The sequence below is a fragment of the Engraulis encrasicolus genome, unplaced genomic scaffold (genome assembly GCF_034702125.1).
Source record: "Engraulis encrasicolus isolate BLACKSEA-1 unplaced genomic scaffold, IST_EnEncr_1.0 scaffold_73_np1212, whole genome shotgun sequence".
Lineage (NCBI taxonomy): Eukaryota > Metazoa > Chordata > Actinopteri > Clupeiformes > Engraulidae > Engraulis > Engraulis encrasicolus.
The window spans coordinates 48,377-62,500 of NW_026946071.1; the positions used below are offsets into that span (position 1 = coordinate 48,377).

A 14,124-nucleotide genomic window follows, 5' to 3' on the forward strand; every position below is an offset into this window, starting at 1 on the left:
AGTGAGGGGGGCCGGACAGTGGAAAAGCGTAGCGACAATATTTGGCCAAATGTAACATTATGCAAATGAGGAGCAAATTCCACCTGCCACAGCCAATCAAAACAACAACATTTGTTTCCATCTATTTGATTGGCTGCTACGACCTGTTGACTGCCAGAATGGAATGATGAATTTCGGCCCTCTTTACTTCGCTCGTTTTGCCTCCATGTGTGCCCGATGTGTATCTCAGGGTGCTTGTGTGTGTGTGTGTATGTGTGTGCGTGTGTGTGTGTGTGTGTGTGTGTGTAGTGTGTGTGTGTGTGTGTGTGTGTGTGTGTGTGTGTGTGTGTGTGTGTGTGTGTGTGTGTGTGTGTGTGTGTGTGTGTGTGTGTCCATGTGTCACGGCGAGCGGCATGCTGGAACCGCTGACATCATTTCCTGTTGAGCTGCTTTCCAGTAAATGCAGAAGTGGAGACTGAGGACTTCCCCTTCTGAGGCATGAGTGTGTGTGTGTGTGTGTGTGTGTGTGTGTGTGTGTGTGTGTGTGTGTGTGTGTGTGTGTGTGTGTGTGTGTGTGTGTATGTGTGTGTGTAGTGTAGTGTGTGTCTGTGTGTCGGTGTGTGTGTGTGTGTGTGTGTGTCTGTGTGTCTGTGTGTGTGTGTGTGTGTGTGTGTGTGTGTGTGTGTGTGTGTGTGTGTGTGTGCGCGCGCGTGGGTGCGGGCATGTACATGTTTTTTTGTGTGAAACACAAAAGTCCTTCTGATCTAAGTGGGTTGTGCTAAGTGCTTTCATCATTGACATCTAGCTGAAGACAAAGAAAGACAAGAAGGCAGACACAGAGAAAAAGGTAAAAGTGACAATCTCTCAATCCGATAATCTCTCAATCTGATAATCTTATAATCTTATAATATGCCAATTTGATCATCTGCCAATCTGATTATCTGTTAATTATATAATCTGCCAATTTGATAATCTGATAAAAGTGAAAATTTGTCAATCTGATAATTTTATAATCTGCCAATCTGATAATCTGTTAAAAGTGATACTCTGATTGATAATGTGATCATTTTATAATCTGCCAAGTTGTTAATACGTAAATTATACTCTGCCAATCTGATAAAAGTGATACTCTGCCAATCTGATAATCTGATAAAAATGATAATCTGCCAATCTATGTCTTTATCTTAGATTAAGATTACTCCCTGGCAGAAGAGAGTCTAGTCTCAATGGGAGAAGCCTGGCTAAATAAAGGATGAATGAAAAATGAAATGAAATCTTATTCACACTATTTCACCATTCTCTTCATAACTCATTCATGAATCATCACCTCTCTGTTGTCCTGCTAAGATATCTTAATCCTGCCTGCTAAACTACTTCAGCCTGCTATGTTGAATGTAAAATGGTAAATCTTCTATTTTCAAGATATAACTGTGGTTGAGACCTGATGGCATATTAGATAGACCAGGGTTTCTTAACTGGTGGGTCGAGACCCAAAAGGGGGTCACGGAGGGGTCATGGGTGGGTCGCGGAGTCGTGGTGTTAAAAAAAAATCGTAATTTTAAAAAATAATCCAACTTTTCCTGCAACAATTTTGTTTTATTTTGATAGGCGATTGAACGTGTGTCATCTGTCGTCATAGATAAAATCAGAATGTTTATGCGAGATAGTAGCGTGCAACCATTCGAGTATCGCAAAAAAATTGGGTCGCGACCGAATGAGAGTGGAAAATGGTGGGTCCCAAGACTGTTCCAGTTGAGAAACACTGAGATAGATGACATAGGTCCATGAGATGACATGGGCCGCTTTTCCAAATACAGATGGTGTAGAAGACTTTTGGGTAACACTTTATTTTAGGGATACATCTATTAGCACTAATACATACAATGTGCCTGTATAAGTAACTTGTGAGGCATGTACAAAGCAAAATCAAACATTTGTTAGGCATGTATTCGCAAGTGTCTTGTTCATGCACAAAAAGGGATTTATTACCAATTTAACCTTAGCAAGGACCTAGTCAGGCCCGTAGCCAGGGGGGGTTCGAGGGGTTCGTTCGAACCCCCCCTCCCGTCCCCCACCCCGACTCGTACCCCCCAACACTGGGCCAACAATGAAAATAACTGTCAGATAGCAGTAATTTGAAGCAATTCATGTCCATTTATGTTAAGAATGGGGAGCAACAGACAAACAATTAAGGACAGCAGCAGACTCACAGCAAACTCATAATGAATATAATAACTTTAAATTAAAATATTTGAAGTGTGTTCGTGTATTTGAGGACATTGGAATAGGGAGCCAAATGAAGTCCACTTTTGGGGGAAAAAAGATCCCCCTCCACCACAAGGCTGGCTACGGGCCTGCTAGTAGGCCTTAGCGTTTGCTTAGTACATGCCTTACAAGTTACTAATGCAGGCACTAACATTGTATGTATTAGTGCTTATAGATGTATCCCTAAAATAAAGTGTTACCGACTTTAATCTATAGATGAATTACTAGTGTCGTGAGATGGGTTATGGTGAGCTGGGATGAGGCTGTGGTTGGGGAGATGGTATCAGGAAAACAAAAAGTAAATATGAAAAAAACAACAACAACAAACAGCTTCCTTCCAACAGAGGTATCTTATCTGAGTGACCAGCAGACATGTGTACTTGTCTTGTGATCAGATGACTCTGCACTGGTTGGATTAAGTTTGTGGTGGGTCCTTGATAGGTTTTCAGTGGTTTTCAGTGACAACACAGTCTATCTATCTACAATGGAGTAACAGCTGTGAAATATCATGCTCTAGTGTTGTACTTACACCATGTATTTACTTTTACTTTTACTTTTGACACCTCTGGTATCAGGGGGGTGAATGGGGACTTGTCTTCAGTGTTGCCAGACTGTCTGCGAGTAAAAACGTTTTTTAAGCAGTTTTGTGCCCATAGAAAACAATGCAATTTGTTGAAATTGGGCAGAATTTAGCACATTTTTGCGTTTTTTGAGAACCTTTTGGGCGGGTTTTGATCAGACAATATCTGGCAACACTGGTTGTCTTCTGTAGTGTCACTTGTGGTTGTAGTGCACATGAGCAAGCCCATGGGGGCCGCTAGGGGGGGAAAAGTGGTACAGATGCACATGAGCAAGCCTTCTACTGGGACAACCAACACCATCTATCATGAGCAAGCCTTCTACTGGGACAACCAACACCATCTATCTATCTATCTATCTATCTGTCTATCTATCTATCTATCTATCTATCTATCTATCTATCTATCTATCTATCTATCTATCTATCTATCTATCTATCTATCTATCTATCTATCTATCTATCTATCTATCTATGTCTACCTGTTTATCTGTCTGACTGTCTGTCTGTGCATCTAGTAGGCTGTTTATATGCAATGTGTGTTGTCTAGTAGGCTGTTTATATGCAATGTGTGTTGATTTGTTTTCAATAGTGTCCTTGTGTGTTGATTCATGCATGACCGGGGGGGCAGGAACAGACCCTGAGAGTCACATGTGAGAAATGATGTGTGGTAGTCATTACAGCACATTACATGTTGTGGCCTGCAAAGCATAACATGTTGTGGCCTGCAAAGCATCACATGTTGTGGCCTATACAAAGCATTACATGTGGCCTATAAAGCATCACATGTTGTGGGCTACAAAGCATTACATGTTGTGGGCTATAAAGCATTACATGTTGTGGCCTATAAAGCATTACATGTTGTGGGCTACAAAGCATTACATGTTGTGGCCTATAAAGCATTACATGTTGTGGGCTACAAAGCATTACATGTTGTGGCTACAAAGCATTACATGTTGTGGGCTACAAAGCATTACATGTTGTGGGCTACAAAGCATTACATGTTGTGGGCTACAAAGCATTACATGTTGTGGGCTATAAAGCATTACATGTTGTGGCCTATAAAGCATTACATGTTGTGGCTACAAAGCATTACATGTTGTGGCCTATACAAAGCATTACATGTTGTGGGCTACAAAGCATTACATGTTGTGGGCTACAAAGCATTACATGTTGTGGAGTACAAAGCATTGCATGTTGTGGCCTATACAAAGCATTGCATGTTGTGGGCTATAAAGCATCACATGTTGTGGGCTATAAAGCATTACATGTTGTGGGCTACAAAGCATTACATGTTGTGGCTTATACAAAGCATCACATGGTGTGGCCTATATAAAGCATTGCATGTTGTGGGCTACAAAGCATCACATGTTGTGGCCTATAAAGCATTACATGTTGTGGCCTATAAAGCATTACATGTTGTGGCCTATAAAGCATCACATGTTGTGGGCTACAAAGCATTACATGTTGTGGGCTATAAAGCATTACATGTTGTGGCCTATAAAGCATTACATGTTGTGGGCTACAAAGCATTACATGTTGTGGAGTACAAAGCATCACATGTTGTGGCTTATACAAAGCATCACATGTTGTGGCTTATACAAAGCATTACATGTTGTGGCCTATAAAGCATCACATGGTGTGGGCTAAAAAGCATTACATGGTGTGGCCAATACAAAGCATTACATGTTGTGGGCTAAAAAGCATTACATGTTGTGGCTACAAAGCATTACATGTTGTGGGCTAAAAAGCATTACATGTTGTGGCCTATAAAGCATCACATGTGGCCTATAAAGCATCACATGTTGTGGCCTATAAAGCATCACATGTTGTGGCTACAAAGCATTACATGTTGTGGCCTATAAAGCATTACATGTTGTGGCCTATAAAGCATTACATGTTGTGGCTACAAAGCATTACATGTTGTGGGCTAAAAAGCATTACATGTTGTGGCTTATAAAGCATCACATGGTGTGGCCTATACAAAGCATTACATGTTGTGGCTTATAAAGCATTACATGTTGTGGTCTGCAAAGCATTACATGTTGTGGCTACAAAGCATTACATGTTGTGGCCTATAAAGCATTACATGTTGTGGCCTATAAAGCATTACATGTTGTGGCCTATAAAGCATTACATGTTGTGGCTACAAAGCATTACATGTTGTGGGCTACAAAGCATTACATGTTGTGGGCTACAAAGCATTACATGTTGTGGGCTACAAAGCATTACATGTTGTGGGCTACAAAGCATTACATGTTGTGGCCTATAAAGCATTACATGTTGTGGCTACAAAGCATTACATGTTGTGGGCTACAAAGCATCACATGTTGTGACCTATACAAAGCATCACATGTTGTGGTCTGCAAAGCATCACATGTTGTGGAGCACAAAGCATTACATGTTGTGGAGTACAAAGCATTACATGTTGTGGCCTATAAAGCATCACATGGTGTGGCCTATACAAAGCATTACATGTTGTGGCTTATAAAGCATTACATGTTGTGGTCTGCAAAGCATTACATGTTGTGGCTACAAAGCATTACATGTTGTGGGCTACAAAGCATTACATGTTGTGGGCTACAAAGCATCACATGTTGTGGGCTACAAAGCATCACATGTTGTGGGCTACAAAGCATCACATGTTGTGGCCTATAAAGCATCACATGTTGTGGTCTGCAAAGCATTACATGTTGTGGTCTGCAAAGCATTACATGTTGTGGTCTGCAAAGCATCACATGTTGTGGGCTAATAAGCATTGCATGTTGTGGGCTACAAAGCATTGCATGTTGTGGGCTACAAAGCATCACATGTTGTGGGCTAATAAGCATTACATGTTGTGGCCTATAAAGCATTACATGTTGTGGCTTATAAAGCATTACATGGTGTGGCCTATAAAGCATTACATGGTGTGGCCTATAAAGCATTACATGTTGTGGCTACAAAGCATTACATGTTGTGGCTACAAAGCATTACATGTTGTGGGCTACAAAGCATTACATGTTGTGGAGTACAAAGCATTACATGTTGTGGCCTATAAAGCATTACATGTTGTGGCCTATAAAGCATTACATGTTGTGGCCTATAAAGCATTACATGTTGTGGCCTATAAAGCATTACATGTTGTGGCCTATAAAGCATTACATGTTGTGGCCTATAAAGCATTACATGTTGTGGCTACAAAGCATTACATGTTGTGGGCTACAAAGCATCACATGTTGTGGGCTACAAAGCATTACATGTTGTGGGCTATAAAGCATTACATGTTGTGGGCTATAAAGCATTACATGTTGTGGGCTATAAAGCATTACATGTTGTGGGCTACAAAGCATTACATGTTGTGGCTACAAAGCATTACATGTTGTGGCTTATAAAGCATTACATGTTGTGGTCTGCAAAGCATTACATGTTGTGGCTACAAAGCATTACATGTTGTGGGCTACAAAGCATTGCATGTTGTGGCCTACAAAGCATTACATGTTGTGGCTACAAAGCATTACATGTTGTGGCTACAAAGCATTACATGTTGTGGCTACAAAGCATTACATGTTGTGGCTACAAAGCATTACATGTTGTGGCTACAAAGCATTACATGTTGTGGCCTATAAAGCATCACATGTTGTGGCTACAAAGCATTACATGTTGTGGGCTACAAAGCATTACATGTTGTGGCTACAAAGCATTACATGTTGTGGCTACAAAGCATTACATGGTGTGGCCTACAAAGCATTACATGTTGTGGCTACAAAGCATTACATGTTGTGGCCTATACAAAGCATTACATGTGGCCTATAAAGCATCACATGTTGTGGGCTACAAAGCATTACATGTTGTGGCTACAAAGCATTACATGGTGTGGCCTACAAAGCATTACATGTTGTGGCTACAAAGCATTACATGTTGTGGCCTACAAAGCATTACATGTTGTGGCTACAAAGCATTACATGTTGTGGCCTATACAAAGCATTACATGTGGCCTATAAAGCATCACATGTTGTGGGCTACAAAGCATTACATGTTGTGGCTACAAAGCATTACATGTTGTGGGCTACAAAGCATTACATGTTGTGAAAGCATTACATGTTGTGGGCTACAAAGCATTACATGTTGTGGCTACAAAGCATTACATGTTGTGGCCTATACAAAGCATTACATGTGGCCTATAAAGCATCACATGTTGTGGGCTACAAAGCATTACATGTTGTGGGCTATAAAGCATTACATGTTGTGGGCTACAAAGCATTACATGTTGTGGCTACAAAGCATTACATGTTGTGGCCTATACAAAGCATTACATGTTGTGGCCTATAAAGCATCACATGTTGTGGCTACAAAGCATTACATGTTGTGGGCTACAAAGCATAACATGTTGTGGCCTGCAAAGCATCACATGTTGTGGCCTGCAAAGCATAACATGTTGTGGGCTACAAAGCATTACATGTTGTGGCCTATAAAGCATCACATGTTGTGGCCTATAAAGCATTACATGTTGTGGTCTGCAAAGCATTACATGTTGTGGTCTGCAAAGCATCACATGTTGTGGGCTACAAAGCATCACATGTTGTGGGCTACAAAGCATCACATGTTGTGGGCTACAAAGCATCACATGTTGTGGGCTATAAAGCATTACATGTTGTGGCCCATACAAAGTGACGACCATGGATGTACTGTAATCACAGCTCACCACTCTTGCAGATACAAAGGTCACAGGAAATAAGCACAACAACAGGTCTACCGGTAGCGGTAATCATTGAGAGTACATAAATGTACTGTATCTATGTACTCTCAATGGTGCAGACGCATAGGGGGGTTGGTGTTAGGGTTTGTTTTTGGGTAGTAATGTAACGCATAGGGGGGTTGGTTAGGGGTTGGTCCTGAGTGTCTCAAGTGGACATCATGTACTGGTGTTTGTAGCCTCTTAGTGCAGATGGGGTCACCGGCGGGCCTATTCACTATTACTGTAGCCTCTTACTGCAGATGGGGTCGCCAGCGGGCCTATTCACTATTACTGTAGCTTCTTACTGCAGATGGGGTCACCAGCGGGCCTATTCACTATTACTGTAGCCTCTTACTGCAGATGGGGTCACCGGCGGGCCTATTCACTATTACTGTAGCCTCTTACTGCAGATGGGGTCGCCAGCGGGCCTATTCACTATTACTGTAGCCTCTTACTGCAGATGGGGTCACCGGCGGGCCTATTCACTATTACTGTAGCCTCTTACTGCAGATGGGGTCACCGGCGGGCCTATTCACTATTACTGTAGCCTCTTAGTGCAGATGGGGTCACCGGCGGGCCTATTCACTATTACTGTAGCCTCTTAGTGCAGATGGGGTCACCGTCGGGCCTATTCACTATTACTGTAGCCTCTTACTGCAGATGGGGTCGCCGGCAGGCCTATTCTCTATTACTGTGGCCTGTTACTGCAGATGGGGTCACCAGCAGGCCTATTCTCTATTACTGTGGCCTGTTACTGCAGATGGGGTCACCAGCAGGCCTATTCACTATTACTGTAGCCTCTTATTAGGATGGGGTCACCAGCGGGCCTATTCACTATTACTGTAGCCTCTTACTGCAGATGGGGTCGCCAGCGGGCCTATTCACTATTACTGTAGCCTCTTACTGCAGATGGGGTCACCAGCAGGCCTATTCACTATTACTGTAGCCTCTTACTGCAGATGGGGTCACCAGCAGGCCTATTCACTATTACTGTAGCCTCTTACTGCAGATGGGGTCGCCAGCGGGCCTATTCACTATTACTGTAGCCTCTTACTGCAGATGGGGTCACCAGCGGGCCTGTTCACTATTACTGTAGCCTCTTACTGCAGATGGGGTCACCAGCAGGCCTATTCACTATTACTGTAGCCTCTTACTGCAGATGGGGTCACCAGCAGGCCTATTCACTATTACTGTAGCCTCTTACTGCAGATGGGGTCACCAGCGGGCCTATTCACTGTTACTGTAGCCTCTTAGTGCAGACGGGGTCGCCGGTCTTATTAGGATGGGGTCGCCGACAGGCCTATTCACTATTACTGTAGCCTCTTATTAGGATGGGGTCGCCGGCAGGCCTATTCACTATTACTGTAGCCTCTTATTAGGATGGGGTCGCCGGCGGGCCTATTCACTATTACTGTAGCCTCTTATTAGGATGGGGTCGCCGGCAGGCCTATTCACTATTACTGTAGCCTCTTATTAGGATGGGGTCGCCGACAGGCCTATTCACTATTACTGTAGCCTCTTATTAGGATGGGGTCGCCGGCGGGCCTATTCACTATTACTGTAGCCTCTTATTAGGATGGGGTCGCCGACAGGCCTATTCACTATTACTGTAGCCTCTTATTAGGATGGGGTCGCCGGCAGGCCTATTCACTATTACTGTAGCCTCTTATTAGGATGGGGTCGCCGACAGGCCTATTCACTATTACTGTAGCCTCTTATTAGGATGGGGTCGCCGACAGGCCTATTCACTATTACTCTAGCCTCTTAGTGCAGACGGGGTCGCCGGTGGGCCTGTGCAGTATTTACTGAAAATACTCAACTACATCGTAACAACATTGCTATGACAGTACCGAGAGCCTTAAGCAACAGGTCAGATTAGCCATTACAATTTTGGTGTCAGTATGGTTATAGGCTCTGCGCTGAGGGGTTTTAATTATTGTTCGTTATGTGTTTTCATTGCCCTTTACTACACAGCGTGATGTCTTCAGTATTGAAGGCCCTCAGTCTGAATAACATATTGATGAGTGTGTGTTATTGCGTGATAATTAATTAATGTATTTGTTTTCATTCTCCTGTACATTGTGATGTGTCGTCCACATTGACAGTAGATATACTGTATTTATCTCAATGGTCCGCCAGTATTGAAGGTCCTGAGTTTGAATAATGTGTTGATGTTGTGTGTTTGATGTTATGTGTTTCTCTTTTCTCCTCTGCTACACAGTGATGTGTCCTCCAGTATTGAAGGTCTTCAGTCTGAATAATGTGTTGATGGTGTGTGTGTGTGTGTGTGTGTGTGTGTGTGTGTGTGTGTGTGTGTTTCTATTCTCTACAGCGTGATGTGTCCTCCAGTATTGAAGGTCTTCAGTGTGTGTGTCCTCATCTCCATCTCTGTAGCTGCACAACAGGGTGTGTGAGTCTACAGCCTGAACACACACACACACACACACACACACACACACACACACACACACACACACACACACACACTCACACGCACACGCACACGCACACGCACACACACACACACACACACACACACACACACACACACACACACACACACACACACACACACATTGTGTGTGTTGTGTTGCCTCTTGGTGCAGTTCACTCATTCCTGATAACACTTATCTACTGTAGCACATCGTAACGCCATTTCTTGAGGCTTACAGTAAAGGTGCACTGTGTAAGATTTTACGTTGTTTATTTCCAGAATTCATGCTGCCCATTCATTAATGTTACCTTTTTCATGAATACTTACCACCACCATCAAATTCTAATTATTCATAAATGACTGGAAAATTTGCACTTTTCACATGAAAAGGGGGATCCTCTCCATGGTCCGCCATTTTGAAATTCCAGAAATAGAAATTTTTAGCTACATAAATGACTGTACCTGGGCCATACTAGAAAGTATTAGTTTATTACTATGTAAACTTTCATGAAAAGATCAAATTTGGCAATAGGCAGCCCAATTTCAATGAGCAGCATAGTTGCAGTAGCTCTTTTGACCATTTCCTGCACAGTGCACCTCTACATGTAAGTATCATGTGATTGTCTGTTGTTGTCTGTTGCTCTGTGCTGTATGGATGCAGGCTGCATATACTATAGTGTTGTTGTCTGGTGGTGTTGTTGTTGTTGTTGTTGTTGTTGTTGTTGTTGTTGTTGTTGTTGTTGTTGTTGTTGTTGTTGTTGTTGTTGTTGGTGTTGTTGTTGTTGTCTGTTGCTGTTGTTGTTGTTGTTGTTGTTGTTGTTGTTGTTGTTGTTGTCTGTTGCTCTGTGTTGTCTGGCTGCAGGTTGCAAATACTATAGTGTTGTTGTTGTCTGTTGTTGTCTGTTGTCTGTTGTTGTTGTTGTTGTTGTTGTTGTTGTTTTTGTCTGTTGTTGTTGTTGGGGGTGGTGGTGGTGTTGTTGTCTGTTCTTGTTGTTGTTGTTGTTGTCTGTTGCTCTGTGTTGTCTGGATGCAGGTTGCAAATACTATAGTGGGGTTGTTGTTGTTGTTGTTGTTGTTGTTGTTGGCTGTTGTCTGTAGCTTTGTGCTGTTCCCCACCCCTGGTCTAGATGCAGGTTGCATATACTATAGTGTTGTTGTTGTCTGTTGTTGTCTGTTGTCTGTTGTTGTTGTTGTCTGTTGTAGCTTTGTGCTGTTCCCCACCCCTGGTCTGGATGCAGGTTACATACGTATAATATAGTGTTGTTGACTGTTGTTGTTGACTGTTGTTGTTGACTGTTGTTGGTGTCTGTTGCTTTGTGTTGTCTGGCTGCAGGTTGCCTTGATAGCGAGGACCACCTGCTCGACTTTCCTCAGCTGTGTGAAGAGGGAGACTTTGACCACATGGTAAAAACACCACAAACTATTACATCATGTCATGAACATACAGTATGTCAACACAAGTAGCTGTGGGCGATATGACGATATTAAATAGTGAATCGTGAAATCGAGTACGAGCTTGTCTCGAATCTGTGAAAGTGGAGAAATCATATAGGCCTACTAGATCGTCAGATCGTAGATCGTTGAGGATGAGTATCCAGGGGTGTAGAGGGCACGGTACGCGGGGGTACGCAGTCCACCCACTTCTCCTGAAGTGAGATTTAAAAAAAAATATTCTGCCCATGTTTGTATACAAAAATGAGCACATAGCAGTATTGCAGATGATTGACCAAACAGATGAAAACTGAGAAGCAATGACGGTAGATTAAGGACAGTTGTTGGGGTTTGACATGATAAGTTGCCTAATTATTTGATGACGTTAAAAATCGCGTACCCCCACTTTAAAAATGCTCACTACACCACCGTCAGTATCAGAGTGATGTTTACTTACTTACTTAGTGATGTTGCCTTCACTTTGTAGGCTACGTTACATTATTGTATTCTAATTGTGCACTCGGTGTGTTAACATCTTTAATCTCTGTTCTACTCACTGTGTGCACTCGGTGTGTTAACATCTTTAATCTCTGTTCTACTCACTCACTACTACTTCAGACAGGCACTTTTTATGAAGGACGCTACACCTTCAGAACACATGACAGTGACACAATGTGTGTGTGTGTGTGTGTTTGTTTGCGTGTGTGTGTGTGTGTGCGTGTGTGCGTGCGTGCGTGCGTGCGTGCGTGCGTGCGTGCGTGCGTGCATGCGTGCGTGTGTGTGTGCGTGTGTGTGTGTGTGTGTGTGTGTGTGTGTGTGTGTGTAAACCAGACAGTCAGTGTTTACCGGAGAGATGACGCTGGAGAGATGCAACTCAGCGCTTCAGTCGACATCGATTTCACAGATGGATCTGACGAACACAGTGGTACGCTGATTACACATCACATCACATCACATCACATCACATCACATCACATCACATCACATCACATCACATCACACTACACTACACTACACTACACTACATTACATTACACTACATCACATCACATTACATTACACTACATCACATCACACTACACTACACTACACTACACTACACTACATTACATTACATTACATTACATTACATTACATTACATTACATTACATTACATCACATCACATTACATTACATTACATTACATTACATTACATTACACTACACTACACTACACTACATTACATCACATTACAGACCAACCTGACGAACACAAGTCAAGTCAAGTCAATTTTATTTTCATAGCGCATTTCATACATAGGTGCAACTCAATGTGCTTCACAAAAAAACAAATGCAAAAAGGAAAGAAAACAAGCAAAGAAAAGAAGAAAGACATTTAAGTCAAAGAACATTTAAAACACCAAGATTAAAAACACATGGTAAAAAGAAAAACATAAAAAGAACAATATTTTTTTAAAATGTGTTTAAAAACATTCAGATTAAAAAAAAGTGGTACGCTGATTACATTGCACTATTACATTACATTACATTGCACTTATATAACACATAGCTGACGCTTTTTTCCAAAGGAACTTACTGTACAGTTACGCCTACTTTACAGGGTATTGCTTGCAGTTGTGAGGTTGGGGACATTGCTCAAGTGCATCTCAGACATTGATGGAGGTGTAGGGAGGGGTAAGGTTGGGATTCAAACCGGCAACCCTCTGTTACACTCTCTGTTACACTCTCCCTGTTAAACCTCACTCCCATCATGGGGCAATCGGCACCACTGTGACGGAGGTCTTTTGCACCTGTTCGTCCCCCTTGGGGCTGCGAACCTGCGACCTTGTCAACTACAACGGACTGGCAATGGATTCCAGTTTTTACCCGCAGATGCTTGTCCCAAGTAGCCCAATCTGGAAACACTGGTGACACACGTTCCTAATCACAAGGCCACGGTTGCCCTATTGATGGTATTTTGATATTATTTTGTACACACCAAGAAGTTGATACTGTTTCTACAGCCTAAGACTCCTAGCACTAATTCTCATCCACATTGCATTTTATTGCTGTCTTTTATCTCTGTTTTTTTACAGCACATGTTGTATAAAATGTGCTATACAAATACAATTGCCTCGCCTTACTTTGGCTCTCTGTCTCTGTCTCTGCCTTTCTCTCTCTCTCTCTCTCTCTCTCTCAGGCACCCCACCCCCCCACCTCTCTCTCTCTCTCTCTCTGCCTCTCTCTCTCTCTCTCTCTCTCTCTCTCTCTCTCTCTCTCTCTCTCTCTCTCTGATTTCCCAGAATGCCTTGGTGTTAGTCCCCTGAACGTCAGCTGTGTACTGGACATGCAGAACCATCTGAACTTCAGCTGGAATGGAGGCAGCTCTACTGGGCATGCTCAGTACACCATATCACACCTGTAAGTAGCTCTACTGGGCATGCTCAGTACACCATATCACACCTGTAAGTAGCTCTACTGGGCATGCTCAGTACACCATATCACACCTGTAAGTAGCTCTACTGGGCACGCTCAGTACACCATATCACACCTGTAAGTAGCTCTACTGGGCACGCTCAGTACACCATATCACACCTGTAAGTAGCTCTACTGGGCACGCTCAGTACACCATATCACACCTGTAGGTAGCTCTACTGGACACGCTCAGTACACCATATCACACCCGTAAGTAGATTACGGCACAGTAGCTCTCCAATACATACCATACCTGTGTGTGGCTG

At 42.8% G+C, this 14,124-nt stretch overlaps 1 protein-coding gene and 1 pseudogene across 1 annotated transcript in view; both read left to right on the forward strand.

The window, feature by feature from the left end:
• The first annotated feature begins 3,657 nt into the window (after positions 1-3,657).
• On the forward strand, positions 3,658-9,780 carry LOC134444797 (dynein heavy chain-like; annotated as a pseudogene).
• Positions 9,781-9,860: 80 nt separating this feature from the next.
• LOC134444796 (uncharacterized) overlaps positions 9,861-14,124 on the forward strand; it is a 21,670-nt gene continuing 17,406 nt past the window's right edge. Inside the window, exons 1-4 of the mRNA XM_063193991.1 lie at positions 9,861-9,944; positions 11,306-11,376; positions 12,235-12,328; positions 13,687-13,804. Coding sequence (XP_063050061.1) covers positions 9,875-9,944; positions 11,306-11,376; positions 12,235-12,328; positions 13,687-13,804 — 353 coding nt within the window. The 5' untranslated portion in view covers positions 9,861-9,874. The remainder of the gene's footprint in view (positions 9,945-11,305; positions 11,377-12,234; positions 12,329-13,686; positions 13,805-14,124) is intronic.